The sequence below is a fragment of the Silene latifolia genome, chromosome 7 (genome assembly GCF_048544455.1).
Source record: "Silene latifolia isolate original U9 population chromosome 7, ASM4854445v1, whole genome shotgun sequence".
In the NCBI taxonomy this organism is placed as follows: Eukaryota; Viridiplantae; Streptophyta; class Magnoliopsida; order Caryophyllales; family Caryophyllaceae; genus Silene; species Silene latifolia.
In genome coordinates, this window is record NC_133532.1 from 127,351,054 (window position 1) to 127,374,796 (window position 23,743).

Consider the following 23,743-nt stretch of genomic DNA (forward strand, 5'->3'; position numbering starts at 1 on the left):
AGGAAGCTAAGAGGTCGATTATTAGTTGACACATGAACCAAATTGAGTGTACATGATGCAATTGCCCATTAAAAACATTCCTAAAATAGGAAGTCAAACAATTGATTATTGGGAGTTGAGACACCCAAAAATGAAATAAGCAAATAAATGACCGGGACAGAGAGAGTAACTTTTAAATCCTTAAATTGAAAATATATTAGAAGAAAAAACATGATAATTAAATAATTATACATAGGTTTGAGTTTAGCTCGAAATCGGATAGAGTTTGGGTTAAAACCCGCGAGCATAATAATGATTTTAACTTTTTCATGCTCAGGTGATCTCAAGTTCGAGTTTTGTTTCACGAGCACAAGCAGAGCAACGCCAAGCTCGTGCTCAGCTCAGCTCGTTATCAGCCTTAAAGTCTGAGACTAATGAACGAGATAGTAAAAAATGGAATAGGTAAATAAATAATCGCGATGGTTTTATACTCCCTCTGTCTTGCTCATTTGTTTGCCTATTTTATTTTAGGGTGTCTCAGTCATTTGTTTGCCCTTTTATTTTATGAATGTCTTTAATGTAATTAAATCCTCCAAACTCAATTTGATCAACTTACTAGCTCCCCTCCTCTTTTAATTTCTTGGTTTTTATACCAAAACTAAAGTCAAACTAATAATCAGGACGGAAAAAGTACTTTAATCCTTAGGTTTTTAAAATAAATGTAAGGCAATTTAGTATAGTCAGCATTGATTGAGAGATACAATATTTAAGGCTTAGATCAAATTAGGGATGTCATTGGGGCGGGGCGGTGGTGGATATAGGCTCCCCCGTACCCATACCCGCCAAGCAATTCTCAAACCCATACCCGCCCCACCACCCATGGCGGGTACAAGTTTCCATACCCGTCCCCGCCCCGCCGGGTGAAAATCTAGACTCGTACCCGCCCCATTTACCCACCAACCAACTATGTCATAATTTTTTCGATAAATTTTTGGATAAAATGTAGTTTAATCACTATAAATTTCCTCAAATTTTCATTTTTATATTTATAGTTTAATATTTTCTATAAAATTTAATAAAGAACATTATAAAAGGTCATAATAAAATTTATATTTTTTGATAATTGGCGAGTATTAGGTGGGTATGACGTAAAACCCATCCCCGCCCCACCACCCATGGCGGGTGGTATTTTTGTACCCGTACCCGCCCCACTACCCGCGAAAGCGCTACCCATACCCGCCCCAACTGGGGCGGGTGCGGGGCGGTACCCGCTTTTACCCGCCCCACTGACATCCCTAGATCAGATAATGAAATCCTTCCCATATGTACTTTAGGGATTACTCTCTTGTAATAAATCGAAATAGATTGAAATGAATTCATTACTCCGTGTGTTTCAATGTTATTTGTAGCAATTCAGAATGAGGTTATATATCTACCAAGGAAAATGAGTTGGCGTCACCGGGTGATATCCGGTGACGCCCTATCATTATCCATCTACAAATTCCACTCAAACTCTTGAAGTTGTACGAATTACTCCCTCCGTCTTGCTTATTCAGTTATTTGTTTATCTTTGGTTTTAGCACAAAGAGCAAAGAAAAAGGGGATCAATTATAAGATGACAAGTGAGCAAAATAAGCGTGAAAGTTCCAAATGCTCAAAGATATTCCCAAAATAAAAAGGCAACAATTAACTAAGACACCTTACGGTAATGATAAATACAGCCCTAAGGGCAGTATTTAAGAACTAAATTACTTCCCAAAATGGAATTAAATTAGGAATTTCTGACACAATGACGCGTAAATTGATGTCATTAATGCTTAATTTAAGGTTTTCATTCTTGGCACCTTAAATACAGCTCTAAGGACTGTATTTATCATTTTCCATTTTATTTTTATGTGAGGGACATTTTTTTTTTTTGAGGAGTTTGTGAGGGACATTTTGATTAAAGGCAATTCAAAATAACAAAACATATGCAATTCAAAATAATTGCATCTTAACTTTAACAAATTCTTCTTTAAGATGGTCAAAATTAAAACGAATCAAGTAGGATAGGTGGACAAAATTAGAATGGCTAAGGACTATCAAAAATTTGTTAATCTATCCAAATGGGGTGTATGAACATCTTAAGAAAAACCAACTGTTTGAATATACTAAAAATTGTCTAGGGTAGAAATTGAAAAAATCAATACACAAAGATTTAAAAAAAATAAAAATTAATAATTTTTTTTTTGAGAAATGCTAGAATTCTACATATAATAATCACTGAATATAATGAAATTTACATCAGAAATTTGCCAATCTCGTAGTTGAAGATGTACCTGAAAATCTGAAATCACTGCATACATTGGTTAGTTCATGAATTTTGCACATAACAAAAGCCAAGATTATGTAAAGCACTAATACTTATCTAAGACGGTTTTACATAAATATAAGTTGATTAAAACACGGGATATTGGCACGGCTCAATCAAATAAACTGAGATCTATAACCCAAGAACCCGGTTTTCTGATTGAACCGGAACAACATCCCATGCACGTTCTCCTTATCTAACACACAAACACATAATGTACAACCCAAAGTCCCAAACCATAACAATTACCATAAATATTACTCCTCGAGTAAAAAAGTGAAAAAATAATTGGGACGGAGGGAGTATATGAAAAAGGTATATATATGGGTGCTTAACTCAAAGCAAACTTCATGTATATATTCGATTGTGTAGGGTATATAAGGGTAAGACTTCGTACACCTGATTGAATAAATCGAGATTTTTTTCTAGGGAAATATAATTTTGAGAAGAGGAAGGAGATGTAAATTTTGAGAAGAAGACATTGAATATACTCTCAACAACCAAATATTGAAAGAGAAGAATAATAATAGGTTGGGCAAAAATGAAATGCAAATAATAAAGCTTTCAATGTGTTGTATTTATGAGGATGAGTTGGGAGGATGGGACTAAAAGTATGTAGTATAGTGCATGGTATATTTACATTTTTTTTTATTTTTTGAAATTTAAAATAAAGAAGAAATAAATGAATGTCATGAAGATTATGCAATTTTTATTTGAAGGTAGGTGAACTAATTTACTATGATTTAAATGGGGGTAGATAGGTTTTTATGGTGTCACAAAATTTGTTTTGATTCATATTTATATGATTTGATCTTTGTAATTAGTGATAAATCAGTTGAGATTTGACTTGTAATCTTGTATAATAATCAACCTTTTAAACTAACCGCACTATTTTTTGTTTGTCAATTGTCTCCCGATTGATTCTAGCAAATCATGAAATGATTTAGATAATCATAAGTAATATCCATTTTGATTTTGGTGTGTGATTATGATTCTTATGAGTAATGTTGTTATCAATGTGTTTACATTTGAAACCGAGTCGATAATGAGAGGATATCTCGAGATTAAATACTACTCGACAATGTGTTTAAATTATTAATTCTAATTTAATTTCGTGGTAAAATAAGTATAAATATTAATCTTTAAGTTCTCCGTTGGTATGTGAAGATTTAATTTAACACTTGTCAAAGTTAACCTATCATAGAGGTCCTTATTTCTCATAAAAAGTTTTATTTTATGTACACGGCGAGTAACATCGCTCAAGATAATGTTTATTGTTTTAAACTACATGTGTTGAAAATTTAAACGTAATAATAGTTGAAAGGAGTAAGTTTAACTCATTGATAATTATATCAAACCATGGTCAATACGGGTCTGAATTATCAGTTCTATTTTTATGTTTCATCTTGAGTCTAACTACTTTTTCATTTGACACATACAATAATAAATATTTAAACATTAAAATTAACTATGTAAATGTTATAAAATTATGAAGTCGGAAATAAATGTAATAATACACAAAATGGGATACGATAATGCGAGATAAGATCCAAACTCGTCAATTAAACCCCTTATTGGGAAAACTTTGATACATTATTTCCTCAACATATATCAAAGCTATAATCGTGTTAGCATCCCCTTAAACTAAAAGAATAAGAAAACTGCAAATTTTCCCGCCTAAATGCTTTTAACTAGAAATTGGGCCTAACTTTATCTAAATATGTATTGGACCTAATATATGGTCTTTATGTGTCAAAGTATCTTATCAAACACCGCAACTTTTATAGTTGGGCCAAATTTATTTTATTCATTATTATCTCATTAGTCAAATATATGTATTTTAAATGTCGTAAATTTTCTATTTAAAACATATGCAGATTTTACTCATATTATTAAAATCAGTGTGTGCTTTTCACTTTTTTATTCTTTAAATTTTTTACTCCGTTTAAATTGTTACTCCGTATATGTAACAATAATTACAAAAATATTTATATGCCTCAAATGCGTAAAAATAAGCATAAGTTTTTGTAATTTATCTAATAATCTTCTGTTTTTAATCATTAACTTATTCCGAGTAAAAATGTAAAATTCGTTCTATTTTAATTCTTAGTATTTTTACACATTAACAATTGTAGATAATTACAAATAAAATTCAAAGTTCATTTATATATTATTATTATTAGCTCTAATTGTTAAGTTCTCTATACATGACATTCTAAAATACCGTGCATTCGCACGGGCTCTATACTAGTATAAGTTAAAACTCCAAGTTCAATTAGAGTGCAGCAAGAATCATACTTGGATCTTGTAATACCATCACTTTATAGTGAAAATCATTCAATCACATAATGACATAGCTAGGAATAATTGCTTAATTTGTCACAACATCATTAAAATATTCCAACAAAACAAATAATATGAATAACGCGTGTTAGATTGAGTTTCAGTATCACCATTATATCGAACTTTAGTATTATTGTTAAATCAAAGTAAATTCACTTCGTTTTATCAACGATAAAATAAATAGAGTAATAAAGTCCTATTTTTTATAACTTTATTTCAGTTCAACTCAACTTTATTCTGTTCAGTTCAGTTCAATTCAGTTTAATTCATCTCTTCATAAATTGACCCTTACTTATCACTTTTAATTTATTCAGCTCAATTCAGCCTTATTCAGTTCGGTTCATATAAACAAGTTTTCAAATAAACTATTATTATAACATACAACGGCCTTACAACTCACCAACTATAATCTGAGTAAAGTAAACTTTACACCAACCCTAAGGTTTCATGTTATAGTAAAAGAGAAGACTTTATGTGAAGCTGCCCATGACATAGGGTATTCTCCTTCATTTGGCCAACTTTTATTTAACTAGGATCACCAAAGATATTTCTATATTGTAAATAGAACAAACTCGGTTAGACTGTTACCTAAAAGTATGTACATTGTGTGTCCACAAGCAAAAATTGAGCTAGACATATTGCAAGCATATTATACATTTCATGTATGGATTTATTAACAAATATAGTAGGATTTTGGCATCTATATTCTATTATTGTGATACATTTCTAACAATTTTTAATGGATTAATAAGTAACAACATTACTCGTGGTCGTGGACGGATTTGTTGCAATCAGTGTCCTCGAAAAATAACAATTTGTATCGGAATTTTAGTTTACTGATTAAGATATATGGATGTAAATATATAAGGAGTCTTAGGTTAGAATCGCCTCATTTTAGACCAAAAGAGGAATAACACAAGATCTACTACTCTACTAGCACAAACTATGAACAATCTCATCATGTAAGTGCAGTCATAATAGTTGTTGAAAACAGAGGTTGTTTTGAAATACAGTAATTCATATGAAATTTTCGACAATTATTAAATTCTAGAGTCCAAGAAATCAATCAGTCTTTTTGCTTCTTAGATGGGATTAACCTTCTCAATTAGTTTCTCTTAAGACAGATATATTCGTTTTAAATTAAAATAGCTCAGCATTCCACATGTATGTATAGACATGACAAGCTTTTCCCTAATACTTAAGGCATTTTACTTTCGTCCTATATACTACTCCGTATCTGACTAATTTTAGGTTTAAAATGGATATTTTGTCTTAAACAAGAATTTGCTTAACAATCAGTTAGTCTTGCTGAAGACGGGTCGGAGCAAGTGACGGATAATGTCACTCACAAAATGAATAGGGGGGACAAGGTGGGGCACCCCCATGTGCTTCCCTCTCTCCTCTATTTGGGTCATTTGTGAGAGAAAATGGTATCCGTCACTCTAAAGTGACGGATATGTGCCGTCTTCAATGAGATTTTGTGATGCTTGAAGGTGTTATGTTCAACTCTCGTACTCTTAACATCGAGATTGCCCACATGGGATTCTGTGATTGCCGGTTCTTCTACATCTTTGACCCAAAATCTTATGTGGGCTGGGCTTTCGTTGTCCCAATTACATGGGCCTGGATTTATTCCCACTTGCTCATCCTTAAAAAAAGTTCTGGAATGTAATATACTCCCTCCAATTTCCTATTATTTTCCCTCTTTCTTTTTTTTCATACAAGTTTGATTATCTTCCTTCTTTCTTTTTTTGGTAAGTTTCATTCATTTTTTATTAATTTCTCTCTCCTAAAAATCAACAACTCTCATTACTTTATTTATTCTTTATTCATCATTCTTTATTATTTTCTCTCACCTATAAATTTCACAACTTACAATACTTTATTCTACTTTATTCCTTCTTTCTTCCCCTTTCTTAATTTTTGTGCCCAAAAGAAAGGGGAAGATATAAGGAAATAGGAGGGAGTAGTATCTTGTTATCGAGTGCGTAAATTTTTCGTATCATCCTTTCATATGTCGATGTAAATTTTTTTTAATTAAAGGAAATTATAAAAGATTTAGATTGTCCACACTCCACAAAAAAAGTGTGTGTTGAAACTAAATACTCCCTTCTATGGAAATGTAGAAGTAGTTGTTTGGATTTTAGTTCCAAAATTCTGAATCTATATTGCACATTTGCACCACTTATATTAGTGAAGATCCTCTGTCCTATATGGTGTCCCATCTCCTGTTCCATGATACTCTTTGCTTGACACATCAACATAGGAAATAATAAATATACCATATATGTGGTTTTTATGTCCATGTGTCAAAAGGAGAAAGTATGGGACAGGAGATGTGACACAAAAATGGGACAAAGGATCCTCATTGCACTTAAATACCTCAAAAATAACTTCTAACAATTAGGGAATGCGCTAGGCTGGGCCAGGCTCACTATCAGCAACCCAGGCAAGACACGAGTGAAGGATCGAGTTAGGCCAGGTCAATGTTGGGTTGGTTCAATCAAGCTCGAGTCCAGCCCACTTAGCAGCGAGCCAGGGTGAGCCAGTCCCTTTTACCTTTTTTTTTCCAGTGCTGGATCGGGCCAATGTATGAAATTTGAGCACTACCCCGGCCAGAAGGAGAGGACGGGTTGTGCTATGAGCTAGCCGAGTTGCTTAACTTCGGCCCACGAGACCGGGCTAGGCAAAATTGCCCCCCTACAATACATAGCTCTATTAACGATATTTATCGGTCACTCGAAATTAAAAAAACACTCAACTTTTGACACACTTATAAATTTAGCTCCTCCATCTACTATGTTCCCAATCCCCATCAATAACTAATTAAATCAAATTTCATTAACTTAGTTCTTATCATATTTTATTTAGAAATAAGCTTAAATATATACTCTCTGTCATCCAAAATAAATGTTACATTCACTTTTGGAAATCAACAAAGTTTGACTGTGAATACCGTCAAATGTGTAACTTTGAAAGACGAAATTTATATATATAAATTTGATATGATACTTGATCGTCTTAAATTTAAAACAAATAATGTCATTTCAAATGATGATTTTTCAACATTTTTATATACAATTATAAATATACAAAGTACTAACCAACATTTCAAAAAAGTAGGTTGTGCCATCTTGTATAGCAGTCGATATATTCATATCCCTTTTTCATAAAGAAGTACGCACACACGTGTATGAGTTCAACCTAATTAAAAAGTTGATTAGAGCATCGCAGACCACAAAGGTGAGACTTCCTATATTTTCTCTTTCCTTTTCTTATTTGTCCACCTTATTTCCACGAATTTTTCTATTTAAACTCCGCATTTCATAAATACATCTATGCAACAATGGAGTTCCCCAAATTACACACAAAAATTTAGAAACCTTCCCAAAATTAACAAAAATTGCCTTAAACCTTTTTTTTTGGATGACCTCCACTAAAAACAGTAGAACCCCAAATATTGAGGAGTTTGGTGCAATAATGGGGAGCCCCATATGAGGAAAGAGAGTGTATATGGGGAACTCGATTTTCACATTTGCGATGCTCTTAGAGCATCCGCAAAGGTGAGACTCTCCATATTTTCTCTTTTCTTTTTTTATTCGTCCACCTCATTTTCACTAACTTTTCCATTTATCCTCCCCATTTCATAACTACATTAATGCAACAATGGGGTTCCCCAATTCACACACAAAAATTTGGGAAGCTCCCCAAAAGTAACAAAAATTGCCTTACTTTTTTGTTGGGGACCTTCCCTAAAAACAGTGGAACCCCAAAAAATGGGGAGGTTGGTGCAACAATGGGGTTGCTCATTTGAGGAAAGAGAAGGCAAAAGGGGAGTTTATTTCCCTCCTTTGCGGATGCTCTTAGCAACCAAAATTGAATTTAGAGCGTCCGCAAAGCTGTAGAACTATCTTCCCAGTTCCCATATGCACTTTTTCTCCTCATATGGGGAACCGCACTTTTTCTCCTCATATGGGGAACCTCACTAATGCACCAACCTCCCCCTAATTTGAGGCTCCACCATTATTAGAGAAGGTTCCCAAAAAAAGTAAGGGTAAATTGTGTTTCTTTTGGGAGGTTGCCAAATTTTTATATGTAAAATTGTAAATGGGGAGCCCCATTCTTGTATAAATGTAGTTATAGATTGGGGAGGGTAAATGAAAAAATTAGTGGAAAATAAAGTGGACGAATAAGAAAAAGTAAGATAAAATATGAGGAACCCAATTGTTGCCGATGCTCTTAAAAAGACAATTAGGCAGGCATACATAGTCGGTTGTCCTCATTTTAGAACGTTCTTCCCTCTTTTCCCTCCTCACGCAAATCCTCCTTGCTCACCAAGTAACCCTAAACACCCAACCAACCAACCAACTTGTTCTATATATCTTTGTACATCCTATCTTTGTACATTTCGACATTCGAGTATTATAGAGATACGACTCTATAGAACAGATTTACGATATCCCTATTATTTTCAAGATTTCAAGTTTCAAGATTTCAAGAATATAAGTACGGGTTCATAATAAAACCATTCATTTTTAAGATTTCAAAAATATTTCAAGAATATAAATACGAATCCACAATAAAACCGATCATTTTCAAGATTTCGAGATTAAAAGTACGAGTCCATAATAAAATCGAACATTTTCAACCAAGGTTGTTGTAACTCGTACTAATTCAGTATCATTTTCGACCATGCCTACTTCGCCTATGACTCCAATCTTTCCACCGGAAATCGAGGCGGAAATTCTCCTCCGATTACCCGCCAAATCCCTCCAACGCTTCAAATCCGTCTGTAAATCATGGCGATTTCTTATTTCTTCTGACGCTTTATTCTCCGCTTCATTTTACCGACGTTCTGATCAAAACCCCCAATTACTCTTCCTCAAACACCCTCCAAATTCTCTCAAAACCCCAATTCACTTCTCAATTGCATCAATTCAATCCAATTCAATCGTCGAAACGACAACATTACCCCTACCAAACAACGTCGTTTCACCTCTTCTTATACCCACGAAAGTTGAATTGATTAATTCAAATTCGGTAAATGGGATAGTTGGAATTGTTGTGTATTTAGGGTTTTATAATGGGCCAAGTGATGTACGATGTGAATCATATATATGGAATCCTTCAACATCTGAGAGTGTTAAATTGCCGAATTCGGAAGTTTCTGGGTTGTTTAATGGGCCTCCAATGGTGAAGTTTTATTCCGGGTTCGGTGTCGGGTCGGGGATTGAGAATGTGGGTTTGGATTATAAGGTGGTGAGGGTTGTGTATACGGGTTCGGGTAATGCGATGTGTGAGGTGTATTCTATAAGAGGGAATTGTTGGAAAAAATTGCCTTTTGGTTTAGCCAATTCGTCGAACACCTTGTGGGCAAGTGAAATGTGTACGTTTGTTGACGGTGTTGGGTATTGGGGTGTGTATAAGAGAGAGCGGAAAGATAATTTTTCTGTGTTGGGGTTTGATTTTAGTAAAGAGCGTTTCAAGAATATTAAGGTTCCTGAGGTTTGTGTTGATGGTGGGGAGAGAAAGTTTCATTCGTTGTGGGAGTATCGAGGCGATTTGGCGTTGTCTGTGTTGCATTTTGGTGGGTTTGAGACGGGTTCGAGTCGGATTTACATTTGGGTGTTTACTCAACGTGGGGGGTTGTGTGAGGATTTTGAACAATGTTGGAGTACTGTGTTTAATATTGATTTGGAATGTGGGCCGAGGCGGCCGGTTGTGTCGTTGGATAGCAGGGAGGTGGTTTTGCTTGGGGAGGATGATGATGAGCATGTTTTGTATGATTCTGTTAATGGGCATGTGAAGATGGTTAGTGTTTGTGATGTCGATCATGTCGTGGTTTATGTCGAGAGTTTGGTGTCACTTAGGAGCTTGTTGCCTAAAGAAGATAGGAGTTCGACTGACTTGATTGATAGCTTGAACGACGAGGAGGGTATAATGTGCAGGTATTGATCTTTTTCGTCTAGTGGACTATAGTTTATACATTGTTGTTGGGTGATATGAATTGTGTTGAATTGTCGTTAATGTTGTTAATTCTCGTTACTGTTGTTTCCTTACAAAAACATTGGTGTTATGGATTGTATATAGTAGTTCAACTGACTTGATTGATAGCTTGAAATACGAGGAGGGTATAATGTGCAGGTATTGATCTTTTTCGTCTAGTGGATTAATGTTGTTAAATCTCGTTACTGTTTTCTTACAAAAAACATTGGTGTTATGGATTTTATATCATAGGGTATCCTGTTATGATCTGAAGTTCGTTCTTATTGGGTGGAATTGTCGTTAATGATGTGAATTGTCGACTACATGCTATAGCTATACTGCTTTTGGCTCATGTTCAGTAGGTTTACTTGTGCTTTACATGCAGGGTTGTGTAGTCCTGATGCTCGTGTTCTTTAAGATGTTTAGCGAACTGAAACTAAGAAGTTATTAGGATTCGTTAGGCACTTATGATAGCCATAACAGCCATAACAAGACATGATGTTTGGTGATCAATTATTGGACGAATGATGTTTAGTAGTTATTTGGCGCGCCACTGTGGAGAACAAACAGGCTGTAATGCTGTATTTTGAACTGATTCATCTGTGGTTATTTACTTATATGCATCTTACCAACAAGACCCGACTGAAACAGTGTTAGTCTAAGGAAATCTCGATATTAATGAAGTTTTGGGTCAGTGTAGATCTGGGGCTATAAGGTGTTTTAGAGTTAATGTTGACAATCTCAATTCATTATGAGACAACCGCAAGGGAGCCCTAAAGGTCGGCTTTGAAAGGCTATAATCCGTGTCCAGGACAACTTCACATGACACAGTGTAAAAATTGAATAAAAATTAGCCGGTAACATTGTAGGGGTATTTATTGGAATGGTGTTATTCTTCAAATAATAAAGTAAATAAACATGAAAGGGGTGCATGAGTGCATTTCTCGTATCCCTATAAATCTATAATAGAGGTAAGGTGGGTCGAGACACCGTCAGGCACTCATGTTGCATTATAGGGGTCTTACAGTGTCTATGAGAACTGTAAAAAAAATACCTCTCATTCTGACACTGCTGCTCAAGGTGGTACCGTGAAGCCATTTTTAAGGCTCTAATACAAATTCTCGTCAATCATCCTTTTGAGTCACAGTGGTTCAGCCATGTAATGCTGAAGGAGTCACAGTGTGACAATGAGTTGGTGCTAGCAATCCTATTTCATTCTTACAATCTTTTTATGTGGTGCCAGTAAGTCAAATTTGAAGGCTATTATCACACCAGGGCCAACTTTCTAAGTCTCTGTGGCAAATTAATTGGAAAGTTAGAGGGTCCAAGGGCATGCGTTGAAGTTATAAACCGTATTTGAGTTCATATGATGTGATATTACCGCACAATATCAACTATTTGCAACATGTCCCGATTGTGCAGTTAATGGATGTGAATGAGTAATGTAGACACCTATTGTGATTTCTTGCCCCATAAAATGTCGTACGGTGGCCAGGTTCAGAGCTAAAATATGATGCTGTTCTAGCTTATTAGAAATCCAATCGATTTATCATACACTAACTGATGAAATAAATTCCCCTACATCTTTCACTCTAATTTTCTCATCGATTACGACTGTAATGATGACATGGTACACCAGTTCTCCGATGTACCTAAAAATTTCTTCTTGTCAATTGCAGAATAGAAAAGTTTACACGTATATTGTCTTGTTTGATGAACTGTTTCAATGAAAATACGGCCTGATATTAAATTTTCTTGATGTGGATGACAGTATGAGTTCGAGATTACCCAGTCCTCACGCAGGAGGGCGATCAGCAAGCTGGTAGAGTTCAAGGCTGACAATGAGAATGGTGCTTTGCTTATCTTTGTGCTTGATAACCATGACAAGGGTTTTAAACCGTGTAAGTAATGCGATCTTGTCTAATTTCATACTCCCTGATACGTACAGTTCACTGTCTGATAATCTCAGACTGATACCGTAGGCGAAAGGCGATTTTCTGGATAGTATTAAGATAGTACAGGTGTAGTCGATCCGTATCCTGCTAGATATGAATCATGATTCAGTGTCAACTGCTAGTTATCTCTTGTTCTTTGTTTAAAAAGCTTGCAGCTGTTCTTGGATTGTCTTTCTCGGTGTAAAGAGAGCGACAATGCAGCCAACTCGGTTTTGGCATTATCGGGTTTTAGACCATATTATATCATTTCTAATGATTCTTAAATTTTCCAAAAACAAATTAATGTTTCCCCTTCGACATTCTTTACACAAATTCTTGTTTGTGACGGCACATATCCGTCACTCTTGAGTGACGGATACCATTTTACCTCACAAAGTACCCACTTTTTCTCTCTCTGCAACACTATTCATGTGGTCCCCTTTCTCCACTAACCCATTTTGTTACCATTTTAACTCACAAAATATCCGCCACAAATGGTAACCCGTCACAAGGGAGACCAATTGCATTCTTTATATGGCATGGTGCGACTGTGGTGATATCGGGCTCTATCGGCCCAAAAACCAAGTATAACTTCATATTCGGAGCCCAGAGGAGATTTATTTACTAAACCTTGTCAGTAGGCCTTAAAAGTGTGTGACTATTAAAAAAACGGAAAATTCACGTGGTACCCTCAAACTTTGTCATTTTTCACGTGGTACCCAACTTTTTAAGTTTGTGCACATAATATCCTTAAAATTTGATTTTCAAGCACAACGTGTCCTTTTTATCGTTTTTAAAATTTTCAATTGGTCATAAATTATAGACCGGAAATCGGAATTGACTAAGTTTTTTTTTCAAATTGATCATCTCTTCAAGATCTATAAATTGATAAAACGAAAATGGTCATTCCGAAATTTAAGATCGAAGATATGGTTGATTTGAGATTTTCGTTCAAAAAAAACCCTATAAAATGTCAGCCGACAATTTTTTTTTCACAAATCGTAGATTATGACGAGATAATCATTTTAGGAAAAACAAATTGGCCGATTCTGAATTCCGGTCTAGGAGTTATGCGCAATTGAGTTTTTTTTTTAAAACGACAAAAAGGGTATGTTGTGCATAAAAATCAAACATAGAGAGTATAATGTAAAGAAACTTAAAAAGTTGGGTACCATGTGCAAAATGGAAAAGTTAGAGGGTACCACGAGAATTTTCCGAAAAACGGAAAAACTTGTTTTTGGATTAGCAAATGTGGGCATATCAGGGTGGGGTCCTGTATCCGGGGAGGATCCAACCTCCTCGTCACCAAAAACAAAAAAATGTGGGCATATCCAAACTAGATTCCTTATTGTTAGGAAAATACAACATTATACCTAAATCAGTTAGTTGGTCTTGCTTAAGATCGCCTTAACTTCAAACATTTCACACCATTTTTCTGTGAGAGGAAAGGGACAAAAAGGAAACGGAGATGATCTTTTTCCTCCAAGTAGGGGAGACTCTCTGAGACGGGAGATCATTTTCGAGATGCCTTAAGCTATGGTAGTAAGTCTCGATAGAAACATGAATGTTATGTGTGTTTTTCAAGTAGTTAATAACATGGTGTCGGAGATCTGTATTTGTTCGACTCAACTTGTTCTTACATTATTATGGCTCGGAAAAAAAAAATACTCGTTTTTTATAATTTCGCGAAAGATGATGGATTGATCATAGGCAGAGTTTAACTTTACACAAAACTGAACAAAAATGGTGCACATGAAATTTGCATGTCAACTCATTCATAATGCATCAGATTTATCAATTTGGATTCTCTCCATTTTATTCGGAACTTATCCATTTGTTTTTTCTTTGTAATAACCGAAATTTTACTCCAAGACAATCTCAAAGTTAATTATTGACGCGGTGGTGGAGGAAAAATGATCAAAAATTATTGTACTACGGGGTATAATAGATAACGGTGAAGAGAGAAAGAAACGAAGAGGACCCAGGTACTCGTAATTCATATGGTGCCAAGCAAGTTTGCTGAAAAGAAGGCTAAAATGTCTGATAAAATGCTTGCATTCACGCTTCATCTATATCACTTGAAAGAAGATTGACATTGATTTAGAAATCGCACTGCTTCACAAACTTCTTTCTGTGTAGGACCTTTTGCTATCTTCTCATTTGTGATTCTCATTTCTTTTATGTTTTCAGATATTTCTTTCATATTACAATCACTTCTTCTACTCCATTATTATCGTGATACTGATTAATCAGTCAATAAGTCTCCCTTATGACGGGTATATCCATCACAAGTTTGTAACGGGTGAAATATCACTCACATAGGTAGATAAGACAAAAATCACAGTGTGTAAAGAGTCACAACTCACAAATGACTTGTCTTTGTCTACTCATGTGGGTTTTATTTGACAGGTCACAAGCTTATGACGGATATTGTCCGTCGCAAATGAGAATTTGTGTTAATCAGCATCGGTCAAATATACTTACACTTGTATATATGATACTCCCTCCTTGTCTGAGTGTTAGTTCCCTTTCTTTTGAGCACCAAAATTAAGAAAATGAATTTAGACCACACAAACACCCTACCCTACACGGAATTGAATTTAGATCACACAAAACTTACCAAAAAAGGAAAAGGGAATCAACACCCGACTAGCATGGAAATGGAAAGGGGAACCAACACTCAGACTAGGAGGGATACCTGACCTGTTTTGAGTTTATGATGGATACATCGTCTTAAACATAAATTTCCGCTAATTTAGAGATGTGGGACATTCAATTATGTCTTAGGCTAAAAATCCTAAAATATATGCTTTGGTTATAGATGTACTATGCATGGTACAATTGACATTAACTTTGCCAAACTTTAGATTGGTTGATGCAAAGTAGTGTACCTATTGCACTGTAGTAGTTAGGAGATAGGACCCTCATTGCTAATTATTTAGTGGTGATAATTTGTAAACTAAGATTCTATGAAGAATTGAGCAAAATAATGGATATTATTTTTCTTGATAAGTGGTTTAAATGGGTTTGGATCTTGCTCTTTCACATACGCATTTTACCTTTTTACCCCTTTTATTTTCAATAATAATAAAAAAACAATTAGCCTTTTTCTACCACTGCCACCATCGCCAACCACCCCACTCACCAAAGACCGACCACAGACACCAGGTACTTTCGCCAACAAATGACTATAGCCGCTGATCCCCAATCAATCCATGTTAATCTGTTATCCTATGTATGGAATAAGTCTTTAATTAATTGAAAGAAACATACAAGACAATCAATTCTTGAATCACAATTTGATTAAATATAAAACTGACAAGGAATATGTAAAATACAACTTCGACGAATTCGATTTTCATTTTGTAAATCAACACCCAAAACAATGTAGGCGAGCAATCCAATTTCGTGTAATACGTACATAACAAATTGATGTTTTTTTTTGATAAATTGAAGTAATTAATCGTTCTATACAAGAATTAAGATCAGTATAATTGAAGAATTTGAGTGAAATTTAATTGGGTTTTAGTAGAAAGAGCATAAAATCAAGGTTTTTTTTTTTCTTGATTGGAGGGTAGTGTGCGGAAATATTATGAAAAAAATGTTTGTGAAACAATAAAAACCGTATGTGAAAGAGTAATACCGTTATGAAAATACATTGGTCGTACCCCCTTGTTTTGCGAACTAGATGTTCCCGATCTAATGCATCAAAATGTCTTATGTAACTTAAATAGTTATGTGGAGTGTATATGTAAGCGAAATTTAGCTTAATTAGTTTACTGATCGAACAAGGTGACTAGGTAAATATGTTGTTTTTTGAGTTGTCCTATTGCATCTTGAGTGATTTTGTTTATAGTTTTTATTACGATCAAAGAAGGTTAAGTGTTGATAAGTACCCGTACTTTGTAATTTTGTGTATTTCTCAATTTAAAATGAAAAATATAATTTTAAGGGAGATTTTTTTTTGAAAAGAAAAAGGTGCATGTGAGTATGTGAGGCTAGAAATTAAATGGTGTAAAAGTAGGGCAACGGAAAGAATTAATAAGTACTCATGTTTCTCCCTATTTGGCAAAGACTTATCTAACTCAATTACTTAAAAGTTAGATTGCATTATTCTATTGCGTGTTCTTATAATAGGGACCATGTCTCCCAACCTCCAATCAAAAACAAAATTCAATAACAAATAATTTTAAATAAATTCATTATTCGTACGGTTATAATTAAAATGGTTGGGTTTAAACCCGTCACATTAAACTTCCGTTATAACCTTTGTAAATAAAAATAAAAACACAATGAGAATAATCCATGATATTACTCGCACCATCAAATGACCTAACGGTTAGGATCTAGAAATGTAGGCTTATTTTACAATAAATTGTTCGAAAGTTGTGTATGCCATCTTATAGCGTATATGCGAGGTTATTTCGCAATTTATAAGTAAATCGTAGTGGCGTTTTCAGATGATAGAATGTTATTGACTTACTGGTAGCGAAATAAACCGATTATAAATAAGTAAATAACCTCACATTAATTAATTAAGAGAAAAGGTGGCAACTCACTCAACAGAAAAGTCCACTAATTATAAGTAGCTAAATCGCATTAATTAATTAACATAAATCGATTATAAATAAGTAAATAATTAATTAAACAACAAACTTTCTCCGAACAAAATTTCGAATACTGCCAAAAATGATTAAACAAAATAGGCAGCATAAGCTTACATTACACATCCTTAATTAAGCCTAATTAACTAGCAACTAATATTATGAAAACGACATCCATGGGACCTTAATTTAACAATGAAACGACAACCATGATTACCTATCATGACACTCATTTCATGCTCCTCAACATGACAAAATTTTATCATCACCACCAACATTAATTAAATTAAACTAATAATAATAATAATTAAGAAAAAAAATATTATTTTAATTACTAATTATAATAATTAAACTAAAATACTCCATACCATTCATGGACCATGCATGATCCATGCATGATATGTTATGTAATTTGTTACGTGGCAGGAGAAGGTCGATAGCAGTTCTCATAATGTATTACTCTAAAAAGCCGGTTTTTGACAAAATAGTGTTCCTCACCTTACTAAGGTCTCTACCTTTGAGAGTCCTTCCAATTCCTTCATAAACAGAAAATGATGATATTTGATTCCTTGCTAATTTCCTAGCAAGGTATTCATGTGGTGGTACCATGTCATCATCATCATTATCATCACCATCATCATCATCATGATGCCCATGACCATAACCATAACAATTACCATCATACCCATTACCATTATATCCATTACCATTGGTATGGTTACTATAATACCCATCATGGTCATTATGATGATGATGATGACCATTAACCATAACATCATTATTAACATTATTAAGCCATGTTGATGATGATGATGATGATGATGATGATGATGTACCATTCTTCTTCTTTGATGTATGACCATAAATTTTGGACCAATCAGGGATGTCCAAAGGAGCAGATGATTGTTTATTATTTACTGCCTCAGTTGGTGATGATCTTGGGATCATTCTTGGAGCATTTACCACAGTAGAATTCCTTGATGATGAAGAATTATTATTAGTAGTGAAAAAGGTTGAATCTTTCATACTTTTTCTAATTACTTTACCATTATTATTACTATTATTATTATCTCCAAGAACTCCCCATACTTCTCCTTCTTCAAAATCTTCATACCTTGAACCCATTATTTCTGAAATTAATTAAAAAAGGGTAAAAAAGAAATTATGAGGAGAGTTAAAATAATAATGAAATTAAAAGGGCATGTTATTTTGTTAATAATATAAATAAATAATGTAAAATAGTGAGTGAAAAAGAAGCAAACAGAAAGCAAGTCAAATGAGCAAAAGAGTGTACCAACACTCTTTAAATAGGAAGAGAAGAGAATGCTTTATTATGAAATGAAACTACTTTGTTTTAGTGAAAGGAGATGATCAATTACTAGGAGTGTTAGCATCTTTCACATCATTTATTAGTTTCAACCAATCACATAAATAATGGTTAAATAAATATTCATTAAAGAGATGATGATCTATGTATGTGTACTCCTATAAAGAGACAAAATGTTAAAATGATGGGTAAAAGCCTAGTTGGTACTCCTTAGTTTTTAGTAGGGATAAAGTGAGATCGAGTATTACGCAGTTTTACCTTTGTGTTAGTGAGGATTGGACAATATGACTTAAAGGGTCATGCTTAGTGTAACGAGCCGCAAAAACACCTCACATTCCCTGAAAATTGTGCGCGCGAACCGTTCTCTTCGACCCTTTAGTTAGCCTTTGTCGAGAACAACCCACATGAGGGATACAAGTTGACTCGAGCCAACCCGCGCTGTCTAATTTGTTGGCCCGGGATCAGCCCATGATGAGGCCGGCTAAGTTTAAAAAAATTGTGTTTCATGGGCCAAGTGGTCCGAGCCCTTAAACGGAAGCGTGGGGTCGACCCTAGGGATGAGGCGAGCGAGGCTAGCCAAAGTTCAACCAATGGTGCGGGTTGGACTGGGCCAGCCATGCTAACATGCACTTAAGTCTAGTTCTAGTACCGTTAACAATATATAAAGGTTGTGTTTCATTGATTCGAGATGAAAATTATGTCGAGAACTGCATCAAAAAAAATATGTTAACATGAACTGATTTTATTGTTCATATACTTTAATTGAATCAAGTTTAGACTACTTTTTCAGATTATATGGACAATTTACTAACAATTGTCGCAACAATAAAAAAGACTTTATTCATAAAACAACATTCAATAATTTTACTTATATGACTATAATATACGATTGGCAATCGTGTTAACAAGATTAATTAGTTAGAAAAGTTCATTAACAAATATCAATACATACATTATGTCACATTTAGACATGACAAAATAGGATGCACACAAATACACTCACAAAAATTATTTGGACACTCTAATTATAAGTAATGGACGAAAATAATAACCCTAATTTTATTATAATAACTGCATTTGAAAGGTTGGAAATTAAAGGCAAATCAATCATACGAAACATAAAAAGAGTGCCCCAGGACATTTTGATGGTTTATTTAGACCCACCGGGCAAAATACAGATACATTATGTCACATTAATTCAAGTATTTTCAATCGGTTTAATTTTGTATAATAACTCCAATTAATACAAACTAAACTAAAACTCCACAATTACTCATTTTTTCTTAAGAAACTTGAATTGGTTACTTGAAGGAGAATAAAAACAAAACAGAGCAACTACCTTTGGCCTACTATACCTATCAATGCCTCCAAAACAAGGCTCAAAATAAAGTAAATGCAAAAAACAAAAATAAACAAACAAAAAAAAAAAAAACTTCATTAAATTAAATATTTACTTTTTTTACTTACCTTCCTTTTTTATCTAAGGTGATAGTACTTGATATATCTGATTTTATGTGGCCTTTATATTTAATAAATGAATAGCTCCAAAAAATATCACGGATTTCAAGGTGACTGATGGTAAATCCTGATTCCTGCAACAACCCATCAGATCAGAGATTAAGATGAACAAATTTACAGAGTTTTTCAGAGCAAAAATCAGTAAAAAAAGGGTAATAAAAATAAATATAAATGCAGTAAAAAAATACCAAATTTATTGTAGTGAAATAAATAATTGTACTGATACCAATAAACCCAAAAAAAGTAAAGAAAGTGATGGGATGTGATAGAGAATCTGAGTTTTTACTGCTACATTTCTTTACCTGGAAATATTTCTCTGTGGCCTTCTTTTTGCCAGCTAGAATGTGAGCAGAGAATAGAAGATGAATTTTTTTAACATTTTTTGTTTTGGGTAAATTAATTAGGGCAGAAATCAGAAAATGAGTGTGGTCACACTATACTCATATTTTACTCAGAATTTTTGGATGTTATGGATAATATAGCAATGTGTAGATTAAGGACTTCCTAGTATAGCTAGCTATGAAAATTTATTTTGGGGTAAGGTCCCGGTTTTTTGGGTTGAAACGGTTTAAACTGAACTGAAGTTATAAGACTTTGAACAAAACTGAAGTAAAAAATAAAGACGATTTGAGTTGTGAATTAAACTGAATTGAAATGAGTTTATAAGAACTGAAATTAAGTCCAAAGGAACATGACTTAAATAAAGGTGTTTAGGATGACTTTCTTATCTCGGTTTAGTTTTCTATAATAATGTTGTATGCATATCAAATACAAGTAACTAATTAATACGAAGTACATATACAAATTAGTCGATAATATGAAATGGGGTAGTTTTACTCATACAATTAGAGTCGATTTTTTATGCTTTATTGCATATCTCATTTTTAAGTTGGAGTTTAAATTCAGAATTTGTTTTAATATATATATGCATACGAATCTTAGATGTTTAAAGTTGAGACTTTCTGAGTGTCTATTCATCTGATTATTTGCAATTGATTAAAATATTGAAACGTATAGAACTAGGTGAATTGGAGAAAATATGGCATATATATAAACTATTTAATTCTAAGTTCTTGGTGTAGACATTTTGAAATCGATTTTGTTGACATTGTTTTTTGGGTTTTGATATATACAACCCAATGGGTTGTATTTAAGGAACTAAATATGGAAAGAAATTCTTAAGATATGCATTGAGTTGTGTATAATTTATTCTTAAATTCCTAACTTAATACCAAATATGGAAGATATTAAATGCTTAAATACAGCCAATGAGTTATACGAAGTATATATCAAAACTCTTGTTTTTAAGGGGTCATATAAATTATTTCAGGTTATATAAGATTGTGGAATGATCCAAGCGATGGCATAATCAATATTCTCCGTATCATATCATTGTACTATTTTTTTTTTATAATCATTGTACTATAGTGGTCTCACTCAAACAATACATGGGTACGTTTGAATTACATGAGTGGTCATATAAATTACTCCCTAAAAAAATATTGAAATTAAAAAAACTCTCTCTTTTACAAAAGGTAAAAATGAGAAAGTAAAAAGTTATACATAGACACGTAATAAAAAAATGTCTTATAAAATACATATTTTATAACATTTGATTATGTATTTCGAATGCTATTAAATATCGAAATTACGACTTCAAAAATATTTGAGCAGCTCCAAGCAGTGGTGGAGCCAGGAGCACTCGTCCTCGCTATCAGATGAAAATCTAAAAGTTTTTTTGTTGAAGTTTTCCTACTTTTAACGAGTTTTTCTTTCACTATCAATTCTTTATCTTTGCTGAAATTTCTTGTCCCGCTAATTCAAATTCTGACTTCAGTACCGATCCTAAAAGAGTCTAGGGGTGATTATTTAGGACATAAATGGAATATGTCGACACATTACCAAATGCTAGTATTATGCCAATAGCATATCCCAATAAAAAAACGTTTAACCCCATGGATATGCTTAATTATTTTTTAACCAAGTACTCCAATAGAGATGATGGTGACGAAAGCGATTTGCATGAAACTTATAACAATTGAACAAATCTAGGCCTAGGGATAATATTTTGTGTAATGTGATGATCTATCTCTCTATGTTTTTTTAATATTCATTATTTCATCTACTTGATTGCTTGAAAGACTCACTTCTTTTAATTATATTTTTCGAGATATATAAGACAATGTGACGACTTTAATATTCTCATTTTCAACGTAAACTTTATAACTTTTGATAACAAAAGTTTTATTGTCAAATCGTTAAAAAAAACGGTATTTTGGAATACAAGTATTCTACTTTATGACGAAAATATAGTACTGGCATTATTTCAAAAGTCACAACCACCTTAAAGTTGTAAATTAGTGTCCAAAATTGTACTCCGTACTACATAGTATTCATACGTAACATTATTCAAAGACGATTTATCCTCGTATATAATATAAACCATGTAATCTCATCATCTATCGTATTTACTTCGTTTTTATTTAAGACAGGTACTACCGTCTTCAAGGGAAAGTCTTGTAAGTTGTAATTTTATTATTCCAAGAATTGTAGGATAAAGGTAATAACAAGATGATTGGCACACGTGGAGAAGAAAGATTCGTGAGATGTGGAATTTTATTAATTTAATTTAATTTAATATAATATGAGTAAAAAGGAAGCTTATCCAAATGGAAGCATTGTCTGTCACTCTCACTGTCAGCAGCTTGCTTCTTTACTTCTCGGCTGATGCGGCGTCAATAACAGTTATTACACTGTTTTTATTCTATTAAATTATGTATAATACATACAAAATCTTTAATTCATCTCAATTCAATCTAATTTGTACCGCCAAGTTTAATACATTGGCGACAAATTTTGAATTATTATCACCTCCCTATCTAATATTGTACTCTACCTTAATGATTGCCACCACACTACCTTTCACTCTTCATCACTATCCGTCATCACAATTCACAAATTCTCATTAAAACCGACACTATCCGTCATAAACTGAAGGCGGATAGTGCCCTCTCACAATATGAGCTCATCTCTTAACTATGAGGTCAGGGATTCGATCCCTGCCAATGGGAATGGAGCAAACTCTTTGGCCAGCCGTTTACCTCTTCGTGAGAGCACGCGCGACGAGGGGATTATACACTGTTGTCGACGGTGGACACCCCGGTTTACACTAAAAACAATATGCAAGTGGCACTACCGATGGAGTGCCCCATTTTCCCCCCACTTAATTCCTCTCTCACTTGCCTTATTGTAAGAGGGGTACTATCCGTTTTCAGCTTGTGACAGATAGTGACCGTCACAAACAAGACGCTTTGGTCCGTCATAGTTCCTCCATCCTAGTTAATTATTGTCATTTACCTTTTATACGTTTGGGTATATGCTCATTTCGTTTTGTAAATACTCGAAATAGTAAATAAGACTCTTGAACAATGTATAAGGATGTCACAAATTCTATTTAAAACGGGTGTATCCGTCTTAAACTTAAAATTGATAATGGATTAATAAGTAGTACGAATAAGTCAAAAGCAGAATGTATAGAAAAAAAAACAATTTTATCTTATATGCTTAAGGGAGACTAATTTTTTTTTTTCACATGAGCGCACTATATCACATGTGAGAATTGAATCCACAACTTCATGATTGGAATAAAATAGCTCTTACCACTTGTCACTTGAGCTAATTGTAACGATATAAGGAGACTACA

At 33.7% G+C, this 23,743-nt stretch overlaps 2 protein-coding genes and 1 long non-coding RNA gene across 4 annotated transcripts; 1 reads left to right on the forward strand and 2 right to left on the reverse strand.

Annotated features, from left to right (window-relative positions):
• Window positions 1-8,927: 8,927 nt before the first annotated feature.
• LOC141593086 (F-box/kelch-repeat protein At3g06240-like) lies at window positions 8,928-12,891 on the forward strand. 2 transcript variants are annotated; one of them, XM_074414037.1, is made up of 3 exons: window positions 8,928-10,620; window positions 10,763-10,816; window positions 12,429-12,891. In XM_074414037.1, exons 1-3 carry the CDS (start codon window positions 9,365-9,367, stop codon window positions 12,481-12,483), a joined length of 1,365 nt encoding a protein of 454 aa, XP_074270138.1. In that variant the 5' UTR covers window positions 8,928-9,364; the 3' UTR covers window positions 12,484-12,891. The 2 variants fall into 2 exon arrangements, with proteins under 2 accessions (XP_074270138.1, XP_074270139.1); XM_074414038.1 differs by lacking the exon at window positions 10,763-10,816 and having other exon boundaries at window positions 9,086-10,620.
• A 4,356-nt stretch (window positions 12,892-17,247) lies between these two features.
• On the reverse strand, window positions 17,248-18,466 carry LOC141593087 (uncharacterized). The gene has a single exon (XM_074414039.1). It carries the CDS (start codon window positions 18,318-18,320, stop codon window positions 17,652-17,654), a length of 669 nt encoding a protein of 222 aa, XP_074270140.1. The 5' UTR covers window positions 18,321-18,466; the 3' UTR covers window positions 17,248-17,651.
• Window positions 18,467-19,989: 1,523 nt separating this feature from the next.
• LOC141593088 (uncharacterized) lies at window positions 19,990-20,431 on the reverse strand. The gene is made up of 2 exons (XR_012521282.1): window positions 20,343-20,431; window positions 19,990-20,114 (listed from the first exon to the last, which is right to left on the reverse strand). It is a non-coding gene; the product is annotated as an uncharacterized LOC141593088 (long non-coding RNA).
• Window positions 20,432-23,743: the final 3,312 nt, after the last annotated feature.